The 20,980-nt window shown below is 40.3% G+C and overlaps 1 protein-coding gene across 3 annotated transcripts in view; it reads right to left on the reverse strand.

The window, feature by feature from the left end:
* The window catches only part of DOCK1 (dedicator of cytokinesis 1), a 551,011-nt gene that overhangs the window by 188,376 nt on the left and 341,655 nt on the right, over positions 1-20,980 (reverse strand). The window contains exon 30 of one of the 3 annotated variants that reach the window (XM_078853851.1): positions 2,033-3,307. The exons of the other annotated variants lie outside the window; for them this stretch is intronic. Within the exon in view, the coding sequence (XP_078709977.1) occupies positions 3,289-3,307 (19 nt within the window). The 3' untranslated portion in view covers positions 2,033-3,288. Of the gene's footprint in view, positions 1-2,032; positions 3,308-20,980 lie in introns of those variants that run through there. 3 annotated transcript variants of the gene reach the window in all.

Raw genomic sequence — 20,980 nt, forward strand, 5'->3', positions numbered from 1 at the left:
GAGACTTGGATTAGGATGGGTTGGAGAAGACGGATTTCTGTCTGGCTTCTCTCAGTCCCAAGAGAGAACAAACATGTAAACAAAGAGCACAAACAAAAGCCTTTCCTCTCCACCCCCAAGATTTGAAAGAATCTTGTTCCCTTATTGGTCCTTTGGGTCAGGTGCCAGCCAAGATAGCTGAGCTTCTTAACCCTTTACAGGTAACAGGATGTTGCCTCTGGCCAGGAAGGATTTTATAGCACTGTATACAGAAAGGTGGTTACCCTTCCCTTTATATTTATGACAGACCTAATAGGTGATAAATCAGTTTCCGAGTTTTGAGCATTAGGAGATTGTAGTGATATGTTCTGCTCACCCACTGGAGTTTATATCGTTTTGTTTCACAACAACTGGGGCATTAAATAGTCTTAAATCAAAAGGCTGTCCCCTTTTCTGCTCTGTGGCTACTCCTATGGCTTTGAAAATTCAATATGAGAAATCATTCTTTATGGCAACTTCTGTAGCTCCAAGCAAAGCAATTTAGAGAACATTTTTACCAGAGCAGTTTCTACATACTGCTTCTGTTACAAATTACTTTGTGTTGACAACAGTTACAAAATATGCTGTTTAAGTAATACAAATGGGTTATCAAATTACCATGATGTAAACGGATAGAAAAGTTGTTTCCTATCAACTAGCAACATAACAGGAGTATTTATTCAGCATCTATTCATTCCTGCTAATTTGGCCCAATGTTATTAGAGATGAAGCTTTAAATGCAATTCACTCAAATCTTTCAGTGTAATTTGCTAATTCAGTACATGTTGCCTAATCCATCTTTTTCTATTAAAAAGGTGGAACAAACATCCTTGCTAACATCAAAAATTATTATTCAACTCTGATCAAAGTATTTCTCTTCCAATTATAATTGTTATTAATAAAAGTCTGAATAAACTTGACATTTAAGATATTTTGGCACATTATGCACCTTCTCTATACTCCATGATCTAAAAGCTGTAAGCTGCTAAAATGCCATTAGTTAATATTAAGTTAATTTGCTCTTAAGAGTCCCTATAAACCTATAAATTAGACATAATTATAACATTTTCATACAAATTATAACTAATTTTCATAACAAACAGTCACGGTTTTAAAACTGAGCTGAATAAAACTAAATTTCAGAATAAAACTCAAGTACTTCACTACACGAAAGCCATTTGTTTGCTTTATAACCTTGAATAATTTCTCCAGTTATTCAGTGAAAATAAGAAGTATGCTTTTTTCAACTACAGTTAGGGTCTGTTATTCATATGCACAACCACTACACAGGGAAGTGGCACTGATTAAGGAAGAAGACTATAAACCTGAGCTCTATTTTGGACGATCACTGACTCACTGTGTGAACATAAGGAAATTACTTCACTTCCCTGTGCTTTATCCATCTGTAAAAGGGCATAATGCTACCCATCTTCCTAAAGTGCTTTGAGATCTGTGGATGAAAGACTAAGTACAAAGCATTGTTATTATTCTTATTACATGTGAATTTTCCACCCTGCAAAAAAGAGAATAAAGTTATAGCCCATTTAATAAAGGCAGCATTTTAGCAACAGTTCACTTGCACCTATTGCAGACATCAATTGTCAACAATGGGCAATTTTCTTACCATAAGCAATGCCCAAGTGTTCACATGAGAGATCTGAATATGTTTTGTAAATTGTTATGATATAGCAGATAAATATATACCTTTATTACTACTTAGTGTATCTGAGAATAATTTTACTATATCAGGCAAATTATGCAAATATCACAGTGTACTTGTCACAGAGGAGTTATTTTATTCCTTTTCTTGAAAACAAATAAAGGAAACTCAATATAGCTATATCAAGATGATTAAACCAGAAGCTAAAGAATTTACAGACTCAAATAAATGCAAAGTTAAGGTTGATTCTTGGTTTTAGGTCAACAGTTTTGTGTTTTGGTGAATGAAAGATGGAAAGTATATTTTAACTTTGAATTTATTGGATTAGTTAATTTTTTGCGTTTATGAATATATTATTTTCCACTATCATCGATATATAATAACAGACACAATTTTACCTCTGTGAAGGCCAAGGTTTTGTGGAGATTTGAACCAAATTGCAGTTTTGTACATTACAAAATTCTGTGCTGTTATTTAACTACAAAAAACAATGTGAATCGGTTACAAACATGTTAAGAATAATTATCCAGTCGCCCTATTGGACAGATCCTTTCAAAGTATTCTACAACACTACGCCTGTTTGATGTATCATACAGTACATGATATTATACCAACACCTGTGCCCAAAGGCCACTGTCCCTTCAATTTACGCACATTATTTTGAAGCATATCAGCACTTCCAGAAATGAATTGCACTTCATTTAGAAAAGCAGTCTGTCTCCTTTATGTAAAATACTCTATTGCCCACATACATGTTCACCATTCAATTTCAATTAATTTTTTAAATAATTGATGTCTTGATATTTGTTGCTTCTACTGTAGATCTCTCTCTCTCTCTCTTTCTTTTTTTTTTTTTTTACTATGTATTCAAACCCCACTATGCCAATATAGACTTAGACCCTGATCCTGAAAAAATGTACACACATTTAGTGCGCTATGCGTAACTTAGCACATTCTGACACTTTCCAGGACCCAGAGTTGTGGACCTCCTCACTACCTGCCTCTAAGTCTTGCCTATGCCTGCTGTGGATCAACTCTTAAATTGCCAGCCTCTGGCAACACATACACAGCCTTCCAGGCCTCTGCAAGTCTCACTCTCTCTGTACAGGTTAACAATAGGTATACACCAACTGCCAATGCCTCTGACCATCCCTCTGGAGTGCCCAGTTCCTGCTCCACTGAGCACTCACAAAAATCTCAGATACGCTACTCCCAAAGGAATAGCACAACCCAACTTGCATGATTCAACTCAGGATCACCACTTAACTTAGAACACAGCACTTACATATATACAGGTGAAAAAAAGAATACACTTATCATCACAGAACAGAGATTCAAGTGGTAGTGAGAATATTGGAAACAAGTGGTTACATATAAAACAAAATCACAACATGTTTTCTAAAGCCTAAACTTATCTAACAAAGCATTCCTCTATCTTCTGCAATATGGCTTGCCCCAAGTCCTTTCCCCAGTATTTTCAATCAGTTTGGCTGAGATTCCTTCTCATAAGATCAAGCCTGCTGGCAGCTTGTCCTCCCCTACTGCTGGTTCACTTCTTCCTGTAAATGTTCTCTCTTTAAAGCTTTCCCAATCTTTCGTTAGCATTCAGCTCAGACTGTCAATGGATGCCTATGGAGAGCCACACAACACTTAATTTACATGTAAACAGACAGATGGATAAACATTTCTTGCCTGAAAGAAAACCTGTTTTTCACCTTTCTGGTGACCAGCCACTAATCACAGAAGTTAATGTAATTTTCAGTATATAACATCTTGTACAACGTTCGTACACACGTTTTGCAATGATTATTATGATGACCAGTGTGATACATTTCAGAGTAGCAGCACCTCACATGATATTCTTTTGGTGAACCCAGGGGACCCTTGTGCCCCTTTGTATTCCTGTGCCCTCTGCCAGTTGGCATCCAGAGTTTCTTGGGTCACACACCAAATAGAGTAGGCCCACTGGCTTCATATGGGAACCACATGTGGTTAATTTAACACATTCCGAGTAGTCCCATTGTTTTACATGTTATATTATACTTCAGTGGGGCAACTCAGAATGCCTTAAGTTAAATAGTTGGATAAAAGTTGTATAAAAATTGTTTCCTTGGGTTTTCTCCCTACCTTTGAAATATTACTTTGGCAACTCTCCTACTTTCACATGTTGTATATAAGTCATACAAAATTAGTTATAAAAAAGAGGAGATAAATATTTACACCAGCAAAGATGAGCACAGCACTTCTACCACATGAGGGTCTGGCCCTCTTCCCTCCCAAATGGTCTGAATATCAGGGTGACCTGTAAGGAGGAAGCTAAAATAAAGGACATTTATGAGCCACTGTGTCAATAGGTGTGCAAAAATGCCTGTGCACAGTAATTGTGCACTTTTGATAGTGTAGGCCTTCTCTTGGTTGGGGGTTCTGGTTTTTCTGTTTTGTGTTTTTAAATACATGAACAATCCTAGATAAAGTATAAATAAAAATACCTACGCCCAATATTTTTCCCTTTAAATCAATGGGTAACGCTTTCTATGATTCTTCATACAGTTTAACAGCGCTCAGCTCTGAGGCAGATCATCAACCTTTCCATTTCCTGGTCCTAGACAGCAATCTTAGCAGCCCGACAATTTATGTTTCAGTGAAAAAAGGAAATGCTTAAGGGAACTGCTTTATAGGTTGACAATGGTCAAAGTAATTGCTTGGTGCAGTCAAGGAGAACTGAAGGATACCACAGTACATTGAGAAACCAAGGGAAACTCATAGTAATTGAATTACAAAATGTACCATCTAAAAAAATTTGTCATTTTAGTAAACATGAGTTTTTACAAAACCATGAACCCACAGATATGAATAAGAGTCCTTAACAAATTAACATTTGAATTTTAAGCACGCGACCAACTAACAAAGAGCTTAAAAAGAACAAAGAACAGATTGGTTAATTTTTAACTTCTGACAGGTTTCTGTATTTTACAGTTCCAGGAAAATCAGTGCGTACCTTATTGATATTACTGTGAATACACAAAAGACTAAGAATAATGTATAACTAGTAATATGGCTCATGTATTCTACAACATATAGTGCTTTGAACTGTTAAAAAGAAATTAGACTACAATTCACAATTTGCCCAACTCCTACTTTTACTGAAGTCAATTTTGCCTTTGTCTACAGAGGGAGCAGGATCAGGCCTAATGTGTGATATTCAAATCAGTTCTTTCAGAATAGTTAAAACATTAAGCTACAGGTAGGGTGTACATCAATGATACACTTAGAAGGATTTTTTCCTGATGTTTCTTTTTCTTTTTGCCAAGACCCCAAAATGCCTTAGTGGCAGATTCTATACAGAGGATGCAGAAATTATTCAATAATTTGATGCTGAGTAAAGCTTGTGCAGTTTACTGTTACAAGCCACTGAACTAGACTGTAGTTTCAGATGCAGTGCATCATAATTAAGAGAGTGGCACCTAGCACTCTATTAAACATATATTTTTGTATACAAATTTTACACAACATATTTTCTGCTACAGATGTGAATTTCAATGCAAAGGTTTTTTCATATTAAAGCTTCAAGTTTCCAGTTAATGCAGTGTATTTACTAAAACAGCGTTAGAAAATAAGGTAAGGTCTGGCCTCTAGATGGTGCTTGTGTGAGAATCAATAAAATAAAATACAAAAAGCAGCTTTTTAAAATTTTTGTTCTTTACCTACCCTACAGTCCCGATGTATTTTGGAGAGTCTCCAAAGCCTATGATATTGCACGCTGCGTGTGCTGCAATACCTACCTTCACAAACAGGGTGAGTTACTATATATATGGACAAAATGAGATTATTCATTGTTCCAGGAACAAAGACAAGACATCAAGATTGTGATTTAACTAGGCCACAACTTTATTAAGGAATGCATCTGGGAACAATCTGGCAATAACTCATGTAGTGTATGTCATTCTTCCTTTGTAATCTTTACCCCCTGGTGGAGAGCTCCCAACTCCCCATTACAGCTGGTGGAGAGCTGTTGGTATTCCCTAGCCCCATCAGCCTCCCCTCAAATGAGGTTTGAGAGGGTGCGGAAGAGGGGGTTGTCTCCTTACTCTCTCTGTCTCACTCTCTCAGGACTCAACTGCTGCCACTTCATGGCTTGGTCCTTCAGCAAGGTCATGTGGACTTCCCCTTCTAGGGAAATCATGTGCACATAAGTCCCGCCAGACCCACTGTCCCAGGAAGTCTTCTCTTTCTCTGCCCCTTAATTGGTGACACTTCTCCAATAGCTGGTAGGGGAACCCAGGCCCACCCTCTACACTGGATTCCAGCCCAGGCAGTGCTTAATTTGTGCCAGGGCTTGCCAGGACTGAGCCCCAGCACCCGTAGGCTTGGCAGTTCATAGCCCTGGCACCTCTGGGCTTGCCATGTCAGTGATGACAGTAAAAAAATTGCTTGAGCCCCAGCACTTCTTTCATTACAAATTAAGCTCTAAGCCCAGGGACCCGACAACAAGCAGTCCAAAATCTTCACAGACCTAAATTACTGCTGTATCCTTGGGCTAATTCCTACCTTACCTTCTGTCACTCTGAATGTGACTGTAGTCCCTCTTTCTGCAGCCCCCTTCTACTCTAAGCTACTGGGCTTTATGGAAGCCCCTCCTGTTCCTGTCTAGCTGAGCACTAAATCCTTGCTCCCTGGCTCCTCCTCCAGGTGCAGCCTAGGCAGTTAACTGGCCCTTAACCCCTTCAGGCAACCTAATCCCTTCAGACCTTGTGTGGGGTGGACACCCCATCACAATATCATATGCCACATTTTGCTTCCATGCATCTATGTTTTAATTCATGTCATGTTTCCAAGTGTATCCAAGCGCAGAGAGCCAGGGTGCTCCTTGAAGCAATATGACCTTAAAACTCCTTATTATACTGGAAACAGACCTTCATGAATTACATTGCAGGAAGCTGGATTTCCCTAAACTCCATTTCAGGAACATCATTTCCAAATAATCTTTTCTTTAAGAAAAATGAGTAATTTCAAACACCTCAGTGTAATCAAATATTTTTAATGTTTACATTTCATCCATCTTAAAAAATAGAAGAATAGCATATTACAAAAATCTAGCCTTACAATAAATAAAATAATTTAGGTTGGTTATGATTGCCAATATATTGCTATAAATATCATATATAAAAATATAAAAGCTTTTTGAGGGAGATATCTCTCACCACTCCACTATCAGTTGGTAAAACACCACTTTCATAAATTCATAGATTTTAAAGCCAGAAGGGACCTTATAATCATCTAGTCTTTCATAGTGCTATACTGTACATCATATCTTTTTTCAGTACCCTACAGTACTCTATACACACTGCCCATACTCTGTATGGAATCATAATTGTGTAGCATACATAGTATGAATACTTCCAACTGTTTACTTTGTTTGACAAACCTATTACAATACCTATATTAAAGAAAGACAACCATTGTATTTCACCTGTTTTAGTAAACCATGTCACATTAAGATGAAGTTCATCAACAATTCCTTTGTCAGAAGGCGAGCTATGTCCAGATAAAATTTTTATGCCAGAACAAGAGGACCATCTTAGCAAAACCATATAAATAAGATAGGATTACATATTTTACATGGAAGAGAACAGCATGCTCTATCCAAAACTGCAAGCATAGCATTGTGAACTTTAGCCTGGATTTGATTAAGAATTTGTAAAGGAAAAAAATGAACGGGAAGTGGAGATGGTGGAGGGAAGACCTAAGGTGAAATCCTTGCTCCACTGAAGTAAACGGGAGTTTTGCCACTGACTATAATGAGGCAAGGTTTTCACCCCTAACATTCAGAGTAAACAAATTAAACAAAACTGCAGGTACCATAAGACATGAAGACAATTTAATGTGGTAATTTAACCAGAAAATGGAATTCAAACAAGCAAATGTGTTTTTTTCTCTTGATTCATGATTCCATGGATTCTGTCCAGTATGTATTTCTGTTTTGTGTGCATGATATTCACATATCTTCCAGTATATACTCTAATTTCTTTTTAACACTAGTGACACAGAGGCCCATTGGTGCCAACTGGCAAAGAGCTCGCTGTTCTTTATAAATAACTCCTGTCTCAGACCTGACAAACTCACTACTCTTAATACACTACTTTCATGGTATTTATCCGTAAAGGATAGCACGTGACATCTCTGCTGACAGCTTGTAACTTATCAATACCTGTAATCACTGTGAGATGTGTGTACAGGTAATACTTAAGGAGTAATGTAACTTATATTGAAAATTATGACCATATGCTTTTGGCATGAAAGTGAGTCACAAGGGGAAAATACGACTCGGTGATGGCCCATTCAAGTGGGAGGGAGTTGTCACCACTCTATGGCTAGTCAATTATGTAATGTATTGCTCAACAGTCTACCAGGCAAAAAAAAAAAAAAAAAAATCAAAACAGGAAAGTCAACAGAAAACTCTCAAACTATAAATATTGAAACCAGCTGGCAGTGAAAAGGAATGACAGGACAGTGAGAGGATCGCCCTATCTGTGAATGAACACAACTAATTCAGTACTTCAGAGAGAAAGATGCTCTAGATCTAGTCACAGAGGAGGTATCTTGATGAGCAGGACAACTTAATGAAAGACTGGGTCTTTATTCCATAGAGGTAGTGAGCAGTGCAGAAGACTTCAACTTTGGAGTGAGAATCCACTTTATTAGATAGGAAAGGTAACTATTCATAAGTGTAGGCACTAGTTCACATTTGGATTTTATTTTATACATAACCATTTGTTTCAATCACTCACACTTATTTCTTAAATAAATTTCCTTTTGTTTTACTGTACTCAAACTCACATGCTGTATGTGATACAGGAGTGGTGATGTAAGGAAAAACTTGAAAACTTTGGTACAATGTTCATTGGAGAACTGAGGATCTGGGATTTCTGTGGGTGTCTGGTGATCAGGGACTGAATACCCAGGGGAACTCTTTGGGTGTTGTGGAGCATCTGTTAAGCAGAAGAGCAAAGGCAGGGCTGGAATGGCCCAGAGGAGAGTACTTAAGTGGCTGACAGGCTGGTTGTGTTATGGAGCTGGCACAAACAAGACTCCCTTATGCTGGAAGCAGGTGGCAACAAGGTGCCCTGAGAAGCATCATTCAATATATTCATTAATGATCTGGGGGACGGTATGGATTGAACCCTTGGCAAGTTTGCAGATGACACTAAACTGGGAGGAGTGGTAGATACCCTGACGGGTAGGGATAGGATACAGAGGGACCTAGACAAATTAGAGGATTGGGCCAAAAGAAATCTGATGAAGTTCAACAAGGACAAGTGCAGAGTCCTGCACTTAGGACGGAAGAATCCCATGCACTGCTACAGACTAGGGACCGAGTGGCTAGGCAGCAGTTCAGCAGAAAAGGACCTAGGGGTTACAGTGGACGAGAAGCTGAATATGAGTCAACAGTGTGCCCTTGTTGCCAAGAAGACTAACGCCATTTTGGGCTGTATAAGTAGGAGCATTGCCAGCAGATCGAGGGACGTGATCAGTCCCCTCTATTCAGCATTGGTGAGGCTTCATCTGGAGTACTGTGTCCAGTTTTGGGCCCCACACTACAAGATGGATGTGGAAAAATTGGAAAGAGTCCAGCAGAGGGCAACAAAAATGATTAGGGGGCTGTAGCATGATTTATGAGGAGAGGCTGAGGCAACTGGGCTTATTTAGTCTGCAGAAGAGAAGAATGAGGGGGGATTTGACAGCTGCTTTCAACTATCTGAAAGAGGGTTCCAAAGAGGATGGAGCTCTGCTGTTCTCAGTGGTGGCAGGTGACAGAACAAGAGGCAATGGTCTCAAGTTGCAGTGGGGGAGGTCTAGGTTCGATATTAGGAAACACTATTTCACTAGGAGAGTGGTCAAGCCCTGGAAAGGGTTACCTAGGGAGGTGGTGGAATCTCCTTCCTTTGAGGTTTTTAAGGTCAGGCTTGACAAAGCCCTGGCTGGGATGATTTAGTTGGGGATTGGCCCTGCTTTGAATAGGGGGTTGGACTAGATGACCTCCTGAGGTCCCTTCCAACCCTGATATTCTATGATTCTATTCTATGATTCTAAGAACTTCTGTTCTCTTTTAGAGATTCACACATAGGTGCTGGAACTAGGGATGCTTGGGGTGCAATTGCAGCCGCACCACCTGGCTTGAAGAAGTTTCCATTATATACAGGGTTTATAGTTTGGTTCAATGGCTCAGCACCCCCACTATAAAAATTGGTCCAGCATTCCTGGATTCATATTGTTTTCCTGCTCACTGTATCCTGAGATCAAGATCTGAGACACAAGGGCTGAATATGAATTACATTTGTAATTTGGATTATATTGTTCCAGGCATATCTAAAGTTCACTCTTTCCTCCTAAGACACGTTTCTGAGACACATTCTAGATTATTCCTTTTTCCGAGAGCTGGATACAGAATGATTTTGTTGAAATGTGTCACTGGTGGCATTTTAGTTTTCTGCTACAAATGTCACTGTCCCTCTTTGGTTAATACCTGTTTCAACAAGGCACTAAGAATCTCCTGAGAGGGGCAGAGTGCCCTAAACTGCCACTCATGTTATTGTGAATTAAGGGTGCAGCACCTTGCAGGATCTCAACCTAGTGTCCAATGTTTATGCTAACCCACATAGCCAATAGTCCTGCTTTTTCCCTTCTAGCAGTTCGTATTACCAGCTATGAATTTGAGAAGATGGAATTTTATTTTCCAATTGGATAAGTTAATCATACATGCTGGTACAAACTCTTCTGCGGTACAGCCTCATTTCACATTGTACACTCTCTTCTTGGCAGGGACCAATAACATCTGGATCTGATTTTAAAAAAAAGTCTGCATTCAATAATACTTAGACAAACAGATATGACATGGGTTTATCACCCATATGCATGTGTAGTCATACAAAGAAGTATGTAACAACGCTTTTGTAAATAAGGGTACTTCAAATTTCAGAATCACCACTGTGAATTGCCACTTACCAATTTTCTTTTCTTCACACTCTGAGCACTGTTCTTTCCATCACTCATTTTCATCTCATGATTCCTTTAGGTCTTCATATTCTATATCTATCTGTTTATAAACTCAGACCTATTTATGAGCTGTGTTTTGTTTCACTTCTGCACAGAATGAGAAATATTTGAGCTTTCCACCCTCTTAAATTTATCTAGTAAATAAATTATAGTATTGGAAAAAGGCAAATGCTTCTTTTAACATAAAAAAAAAAATCTGAAATTCTACCTTATACTGAAATCAAGTATTTTTAAAGGTAAGCGATACCATCTTCTTGCTCCACCCACAAGTGAACCAGGCTTAATTTTCATTCCCATAGGCCTCATTCCCAGTCCTAAAACTCTCCATCTTCCAATTTGCTAACTATTCTCCTCCCCAACAGTGTCCTAGGTGCTGTCATCCAGCCAAGATATGCCAGCCATCTATTGCCCCACCTTTGAAGATCCATTACTACTTCAACTCTATGAAGGAAAGACCCACTGAACAAGACACTAAATGATTTATTACAGAAATAGTAGAAAAAGCAGGAGAAGACTGAGTCATCCAAAGCAAGGAAGGATAAGACCTAACTAATAGTGGCTATGATTTACAGTGTCAAGAGCAGAGGTCAAGGAGGATGAAGACTGAGTAGAAGCCTTAAGAAAATGGTCATTAGAAACCTTGGTGAGAATACTTTCAATGGAGTGGAAAACGTGCAGAAACAACTACAGGGACGGAGTTGGAGACAAACTTGAGACAACAGATATGAACAGTGTATTCAGTAAGGCTAGAGACGAAAGGAAGATGAGAAATAGAGTGGAAGCTGAAGCAGCAAATGGAGCAAAAGGTGGATTTTTCTGAGTGTGGGCGGAGATCAGAGGATGCTTTCATTTTGAGGGGGAAAGGCCGGGAGATTGAGACAAAATTCTTGTCACGAAGGATTTTGCAAGATGAATCTGACCATTATGAGAAATGAGATTTCATTTTTACTTAGGGTATGTCTGCACTGCCCACGTTACAGCCCGGCCGCACTGTGAAGTGGGCAGTGTAGTCACGTTTTATCGCTGGGGGAGAGCTCTCCTGGTGATAAAAAATAACCACCCCGAGCAGTGGTAGCTTTATCCTTGGGAGCGGGGCTCTCGGCGATAAAGCGCTGTCTCTAGTGGCATTTTTCAGCGCTAAAACTTTTGTCACTCAGGGGGGTGTTTTTTCACACCCCTGAACGACTAAAGTTTTAGCGCTGAAAGTGGCAGTGTAGACACAGCTTTAGTTGCTACTATCTTAAATTCATCCATGATGCACTGGGGCTCTCTCAAGCCTAGAAAAACCAGGCAGAGAGCCATGCAAGACGGGAAAGATTCATGCTGTCTCAATTTCCCTAGCCTTTTTGTGAAAAAGCCTAACTGAAGCTTCTGTGGTTGAGCTGAGCAGAAAATGCTGATTTGCAATCCTTGAAGAGACATTAAATTAGTGATGAGAATAAGAACTCTCATTTAAACTAGAGCCCAACTGTTTCCTTTCACATCATTCTAAACACAACAAAAACAAGTTATGGGGGGAAAAAATCAGCAATGAATTTTGGTCTGCATCACTGCATATACAGAGGTGTCAAATCAGTAATAGCCAAAGAACTGCTTCTTTTTTGGAGGAGTGGTCATTGTAGGGGTTCGTGGAAGAACTATACTGTACAGAGTGATTTCATTGAAGAGCGAGAACATGTCTGATGGGCAAGGAGGAATGATGTCTAACATTTTTGAGAGTTCGGATACTCTTCACTTTTTTCCTCTTTTGTTTAAATCTGATTCTGCCTCACTGCTGCTGCCTCTGGCTGACAAACTACAAGGAAACCCAACACAGATCATGTGGGAAAAGCCATGACGAGAGGATTATTTGTAAGAGTGAAGCACTTCTTTCATATGTGTCCATGAGAAGAATATTTATTAGCAATTTGTTGCTTCTCTGTGTAAAATAAACACCCAGCAATGCTTGGGTTTTTTTTTTTATTATCTTTGTAAACAAAGTGTCGGAACATCATTCACTACCTTTTTTTATACCTCATAAGTCTTTAAATTAACATTATTAATACTTTTTCTATGCTTAATACATTGTGGACAACACTGGGAATACAAATAATAAAATAATGATTACAATACTTTTGATCACTTGAACATGATGTGGGGAGGGAGTAGACATACTGCTGACAAAATACCTGACTGACTGTAGGGGTACTTTGAATCTGACAGGATATAAATTATACCAGATAGAAATTGTTTTTATTTTCTGCTGCTACCACCAGACCCTCCTGCTACTACCGAAGAGGTATCCTGGAATGACCCCAGTGAGAACAGGATTACCTGTCATGTGAGACAGCAGGTGAAGTAGTTTTGCATAGGGATAATGTAGGAAGTCTTACATACTTACAAAAACGGTAGCAAAGAGACAGAGACACACACAACCAGGAGGGAATGGAGACAAAGGGAACAGGTAAGTAAAGAGAAGGGAGAGTGGGTAGGATTGTTATAGCCTCCCTCATTTATCTTGTGAACACTACTCCATCTAATCTACATTTAATTCATCTTTGCAAGTGAAGAGTATGATAGGCCTTCATCACTATGCATAACACCATCTGGTGGACTAAATTCTGAATGTTTCTGAGAATAAGTTAACTCGCAGCATGCTGTCGTGCATGCTAATGTACAAGCATTATCACGGAACTCTTCATGGCCCTATACATTCTCTTGTAACTGTACCTTGAATCCAAGTGTCTCAACAGAATTAAATTGGTTAGTGATTTAAATTTTTTTGAAAAGTATTTTACAACAAAGTTAAGGATTTGGTCAGGACCCATAAGAGCAAAAAACTAAATTAAGTCAAAAATCTGGGCTGACAGGTATGCACTTGCTGGACCCCCTTGGTACATACTTGGGCAGGGAGCCCAGCCCACTGCCTGGGCTACCCTGGCTACACTGCTTATTTTCAGGGCAATAGCTTGAGCAGAGGAAGCGTGGATGTATATGCACAGTGTGTAGATGCATAGAGTACGTCTACACTGGAGCAGGGGATTGTGATTCCCAGCTCGTGTAGATGCATGCTATGCATTTACGTACTGCAGTCTCAGAACATGATGTGTGTCCCTTGTGGACTACAAATAATATTGAAGTACGTCATCAATTAAGGAAGAATTGTGAGTCCAGATTTTCTGAGACACATTCTATTCTAGTCTATATTGTTTCTTACCTCACCCTCCTCATTGTAGTGTGTGAGCACCTACTTTGGATTAAGAAAAAGAGTACTTGTGGCACCTTAGAGACTAACAAATTTATCTGAGATAACAAATTTATCTGGCCGAGGTTCTAGGCGTGTGTCTGTGCGGATTTGTTCTTGTGCTTTTTCAGGGCATTTCTTGAGCAGATGGTGTAGTTTCTTCTGGTAATCCTCAGTGGGATCATAGGGTAATGGCTTGTAGAATGTGGTGTTGGAGAGCTGCCTAGCAGCCTCTTGTTCATATTCCGACCTATTCATGATGACGACAGCACCTCCTTTGTCAGCCTTTTTGATTATGATGTCAAATGACTTTGGATTGTCATTGATCATATTGGCTTTAAAAAGTACCTCAATTTAGGGTTACAGCAATAAGGCTGAGAAGCAACAAGAAAGACCCTTCCTACCATCAGCTTTCCTGAGATTATAGGCTCCCAAATTCAGAAGCTAAGACTTGACCCTTCTGATCTAGATGATCTAAAGCTTTTGGGGGGCAGTGGAGAAACAAAACTTGATAGTGGCTCTTTAGATTGGGGTTCTCACGACAAATTTTTTGGTGGCCTCAGAGCGAAGGCCACGGAGTGGCGCCTGAAACCTCACTGCCCCGCGGCCAGAACTCGGGACCAGAGCCTGAAGCCTCGCCACCCCACAGTCGGGGCCGGAGCCTGAAGCCTCCCTGCCCCGTGGCCGGAGCCTGGGGCCAAAGCCCAAAGAGTCCCCATCCCATGGCCAGAGCCCAAGCCCCACCGTCCCCAGGAAAGTGGGTCAGGAACTCACCAGCTGCCTGCTCCTCCATCATTGTGCCCATGTGCAAGGAGCCGACTCGTGGTGGCGGCCCCACCAACCAACACCAAGGTGGCACATCCAGGATCAATAGGGAAGGGAGGGGCTGCTGCTGCTTCCCACCCTCCGAAAACACCACCCAGGAGGGCTGTCATGGCTGCAAGAAAAGCCGCTGGTGGCCGCATGCAGCCACAGTGACCGCAATTGAAAAATGCTGCTTTAGATCACTGTTCTAGAGAAATCACTTATTTAACTGCATTTCAATAGGTTACTGAAATTTTGAACACTCAAAACACAACACCCACATGGATGGATTGTAATGCTGCCCCACGGCTCAAAGTCTGGGATTTTGAAAAGATGCAAAGTGCAGACAGACAAATAGGAATAGAGTAGGGTCAGACAAGGTAACAGTAAAGATGTTTGTATGGGCTACTACTCTCAGTGGTCAGAATAGTGGTCACTAGCTTAATCATTGCCAGATGGCTGTGATTTGTAGGTAGCACAGCAAAGATAGCCTTCATACAGCAATTTAAAAGGGGATATGGTGCTGACTTTGTAAATTTTGATGAAACATTCTTCCCAGGTGTAAGCCATTACATGAGAGATGCAAAGGTGTTTGTAGCAAAAGTGGACAAGTGGATGATTGAAGCCAGTGTTACTAGCAGAATGAAGGTGAGGGTCTATATTAGGGATGCTTATCCTTTGGTGCATATATTGTTAGTATTTGTACTAGAACCTGGAGGCCCAGGTTGGCACTTTATTATACAAATTTAACACACAAATAATTAAATTATAGCATGAAGAAAAACAATGGCATTTTATCATGGTGCATATAAATAACGATTAAAATTCCAGAGAAAATTAATGTTGGGGTCCAATTCTTCCCTCAAGTACAGGTATCCAACTCCTGTCAACTTCACTGGGAGCTGTATTAAAGTATATGAGGACAGTGGGTGGCTCCTTATGAATATCTGACAACATTAAAAATCAAAACACAAACAAGTTGCTATAATTTTGATAAGAGTTTTAAAAAACGTTTGTTCCAATGTTTACCTGACATAATGGAATTCTCTAGTTACTGGGTTATTAAAATGATCTCTTTACCATCCATAATGGCTGATTTGGAGCTATTAAATGTGTTCATGTAACACTGTAAATATCAACTTCTAAAAATGTCAATGGTGACAGCAATTTAAATGCTACTTTTTTTTAAACGTAACATTCTGTGAAGATTTAGGGCAAAATAATGGAACGGATGATATAGCACTTGATTAACAAAGATTAAAGAGAAGGTAATATAATTAACAACTCAGAAATAACACCTGCACTCTGTCCCCTGTTCCTTTTGCCCCTGTTCCAGGGCCCACTCTCCAGGCCTGCACATGAGAGTGACCAGTCTTATGACTCATCTACCACAGGCCCCAAGTCAAGTCTCCTGTAACAGAGCACCCCACAATGTTCCATTACCAAGGCCTTCCTGCCTGTGAGTCCAACCCCTGCTCAAGGAATGTCTCTTTGGGATCAATCCCTTGGTTCCTGGTTCTACTGCAGCCATGATCCTTGCCCAGAGGGCTTCCCTTTCTGCAGGGTCCCACGCCCCAGGCATCCTCCCGCCTGAGGATTCTACACCTGTGGATCCACCCTCCAGCAACAACTCTCTTGTTTCTGGGCTGGGCCCTGACCAAGCTGGATCTTTCCCTTTTACTAAAAACCTGAGCCTTCTCAGACCACGGAGTGTTCCTAACTTTGGACAGTTCCAACCAACAGTTCTCTTCCAGCTCTTATCAGAACTCAGCTCACTCTCCCAGGTCCCCAGTAGCTTTCTTCCAAGCACCTCATGCCAACTCTCTGCTGCTCTATTGTCCCTGGGTTACTCTTTTCCTCCTCAGGCAGTTCTCACCTGCCTTCCTGTGTCTGGCTCCTCTCAGGCTCTGACTCTCCCTCTCTTTTCCCCTCCAGGGCCCAACTGCCCCCTTTCAAGCCCAGCTGGGGATCAGCTAGCCAGTCACAGATGCACTGGCCTCTTCCTTCTTACAGAGCCAGTCTCACCCTGTGACAAGGACTAATGCAATCCTTGGATGTATAAACAGGGAAATATCAAGTAGGAGTAGGAAGCCACTTATATTGGGCACCAGTGAACTGCTACCAGAATACTGTGTCCAGTTCTGGTGTCTACAAATTGGAGAGGGTTCAGAAAAGAGCCACCAGAATAAATGAAGGATTGGAAAATATGCCTTATAGTGAAAGACTTAAGGAGCTCAATCTATTCATTCGCTTATCAAAGAGAAGATCATGGGGTGATTTGATCATAGATTATATGTGCCTCGATGAGAAACAGAAATTTCATAACGGGGGGCTCTTCAGTCTAGCAGACAAAAAATAAGATCCCGTGTCTGGAAGTTGAAGCTAGACAAATTTAGTCTAGAAGTAAGGAACATTTTTAACAGAGCGAGGAATTAGCCATTGGACCAATTTACCAAGGTGTCTGGTGGATTCTCCATTTCTATAAAACTTTTAATCAAGAATGGATGTTTTTCAAAAAAGATATGTTGTAGTTCAAGCACAACTTCTGGACCTGAAGCAGGAATTAATACAGGGAAGTCCTATCGTCTATGTTATGCAGGAGGTCAGATTAAAGATCACAAAGGTCCCTTCTGGCCTTAAAATCTATGAATCTATTAATGTCAGGACCTACCTTATTTCTGATTTTTTTTCTTTGTTTATTATTGCTCTGGCAGTACTTTCTGATGTTTAAAACTTTAAGGAAAATTCTTTTCAGAATATTGGAAGTACACTACAGTTTAAAAGGCAAGGACTGAATCCTGCTTTTGATACCCCAACAAGGGGCTTTCTTTTCACTCTGTGCATAAAGAATACTCTCCCTCACAAAGCAAAGAAGTGCTACATATTTATAAAATTGACGGCTATTTAAAAAAGCAGACACAGCCCAGAAAAAGAATTCTGTCATTAAGTTAAAAGCTGGCATAGCTATCAAGGAGAGTTTTTACACTTACTAGACTTAGACAATGGATTTTACAAGAGTCTTCATTTACTTCTAGGTTGCCCTCTTCTACCAATATGCGACATAGGGGGACAAATTCCTTTAATCTCCCCTGCATGACTGGACTTAACTAAGAAAATTACATGACAGCATCTTTAGGTCATGTCTACAAAAAGACACTCAGGAAAGTGAAGGCAAATTACCTAAGGTGTGAAGTCAATGGGTGTAAATTAAAATGCATTAAACACCTTTGTGGATGCTCTCATTCCAAAGTAAAGTGGCGTTAGTTCCCTATAACTTAATCCTCTTCCTAGGCTTAACAGCACCCTGTCAATTTTCAGGTTCAAAATTTCTAGCGGCTCTCTAAGAGAGTTTTGTTTAGCTTCAGGTTGATAGGAGAGCCAGCTGCCATGTTTTTAAAAGCAATATGATGTTTGTGAGCCACGAGGTACCATCACCTAGAATAGCTTAAAAGTGTCCAAGGAATCTGCTTCTCTGTTTAGTTTGTATACATCTACACTGCCAAAAAACCCTGTGGCCGTGAGTCTCAGAACCTGGATCAACTGACTTGGGTTCACGGGGCTTGCACTACAGGGCTAAAAATAGCAGTGTATATTTCCCACTTGGACTGGAGCCAGTTGACCCAGACTCAGACTCATTGCTGCGGGGGATGAGGAATGGGAGGGTGGCAGGGTAGGTGTACCCTTTATCTATACAGTTCAATGTCCAAAGGGTCTCAGAAGCTCCTCAAAAAGACAAAAGCCCCAGAACTATAGAAAATGGCTAAACCTAATGCAATATTAGGCATAAAAAAATAAAAATAATACTGCCACATTTGGCAAAACATTAGTACTTTCTATCAAAATGCCATTACATTGATAAAATGAAGAACAAAATGACATGATTGTTGTTATTGCTGATTATGCAACTATTCATGTATAAATGGAAGCTTTTTCCTATACCTTCTTTATAATCAGCCTCCTCCTTATGCCAGACTTGGTCTGTAATATTGCGCTCCAGTGTTTATGACAGCAAAATCACATCCATAGAAATGAAGAGGGATTTGTAGTGAGCTAACCAGTTCACATAAGATTAAAAATATTCTGTCAAAACTTTTGTTTTTATTTTAATTCCTGTGCCCCTATGTGCTCCCTAAATTGGGCTGTCACTGGAAGCAGAAGGAAATATAATGGAAAAGGTTATTCTTATGGGGTTTCTGACCTAGTAGGAATCACACAGTATAGAAAACCACATGAGAAAGTCTATTCTTATGAGATTTCCAAGTTGATTTTTAAGCCAAATAGGTTCAGATAAGCTTTTCTGTCCCTTAAAATGATGACTTGTCACTTGGATTAAATTGTGACATTAAATGAATGGAGGCAATTAAGAAGAGGCTGGTTGTATAAGAGAAAGCTGCTATTAACACAAAATCATTTTAATAATCAGTTCTGATAGGAAAGGAAATACATAAGTAAGAGTTCAACAGATTATGGGTAACATGAAATATTTTGTAGTTTGGCTGAGCACAACAGCTTTATAAGTGAACCTGTAGCTGATGATGTGCTTCTAGGGTAGACTAGCCCTATACTCCTGGGGGAATTCTGCACCAAAAATTAAAAATTCTGAGCACAATATTTTAAAATTCTGCATATTTTTGTCAAAATAACACAATATAATCAAGCTGGTTTCAATTATTTTGGGAATTTATTTAAACTACAATACAATGGATGGAGAATGGGAGTGGGGAGCATTGGAGGAAATCACCAAATTCCGTTTGTCTAACAGTAATGCAGCTAGTATTGACCCTTTACTTTTAGTTATTAGTCAACAAATATATGCAGCCATATGCTCAGTGTTACCTCATAGGCAACTGAAGAGCAAGTGAGGGCAAGGGACTCAAACTCACAATTTATACTGGCTACTGACCATCTCTGAAAAAGTCAGTAGCAAACAGTTCATGGAGCACATTTTGATAGGAAATTTTTTCAGGCCAAACATTTAGACCAGTTCTAATCACTAAAGCACCATAAGCATTTATAAGGCCATACTGCCCTTTACAGTAAGGCTCCTTTACACCACTCTGGCAATATAAAGGAGCCTTAAAATTTTTACACCTCTTTTATGCTCCCGGGGGAATTCACTAAGAACAACAGGAACAATTCACTAAGCAGGCAGGCTGCTACATTCTGCTCTGCCTGAGGGGACAGAGCCTGCCCCACACCTACCTCTTCAGAATCATCCCAAAGTCCTGCCCCTCCACGCTGAGTGTGCTGCAACAGCAAGCGAGAGGGACAGAGTGTGTCTCTCTCTCTCTCTCACACACACACGACTGCCCAGCCCCCTGACCCCCGGCAGTGATTTATGTTTCTACCAGCTGCTATGGGTGCCCAAACCAACCTACCTGCACCACCAGGGTCGGGGGGGGGGGGGGGGGGCGCATGACCGCTCTTGCGGCTTCCCTTTGCTTCCCCGTCAGAACTTATTTTTCTGTGGGGAAGCAAAGAAATCTGCGGGAGGCATGAATTCTGCGCAAGCGCAGTGATGCAGAATTCCCCCAGGAGTACCCCTAGTAAGTCACAGTCCTACTCTAGCTCCCTTGCTAGACTCACCAGGCCATTGTGTTTGGGTCCCACATGTGCTTTTAAGTTTTCCTGAGTCTGAGCAGAATCCAGGCCCTGCCTTCAGCTCTGGGTTTCTAGGCACACTCTCAGGGTGCAAATTTTCTTTCTAGTACCCCCTTCTGAGAACTGAGACTTTGTAGTCTAACTGCCTAGATCCTAAGACTAGTGCCGACTCCCCTTCCCAGAGTTACAATCTTGAGGGTACTCTTGTTTACAGTTTTGCCTCTTCAAGGACACAAGATAATTGAAGCAAACGGACCTAGGCTTTTCTAAAGGTATTTCTAAAACAAGTACTCTGTACTTTAAATTTCAAAAGAGATATGTAGATCTGGGTAAAACAATAAAACCTATACACCATTCCCTTCCCATCACTCTTGAGCATTCTTTGGGATTTGGTCAGACTCCTCTAGGGCGTCCAGAGTCCTACTCCTGAAGCTTCTGGATTCTCCTCCAAATTATGGAATGTCTCTCTTTCACATCCCTGAAAGACATAGCTATACTGAAGTAAATTCCTAGTGTAGCCCAGGCCATAGATTCCCCAAATTGTTGCAATGTTGTATTGGTAATTCCAACACAAACTTTTAAAGGACCATAACTCAGCCCTAGACTGTTGTGTAATATTT

Source organism: Lepidochelys kempii, chromosome 7 (assembly GCF_965140285.1).
Source record: "Lepidochelys kempii isolate rLepKem1 chromosome 7, rLepKem1.hap1, whole genome shotgun sequence".
Taxonomy (NCBI): domain Eukaryota; kingdom Metazoa; phylum Chordata; order Testudines; family Cheloniidae; genus Lepidochelys; species Lepidochelys kempii.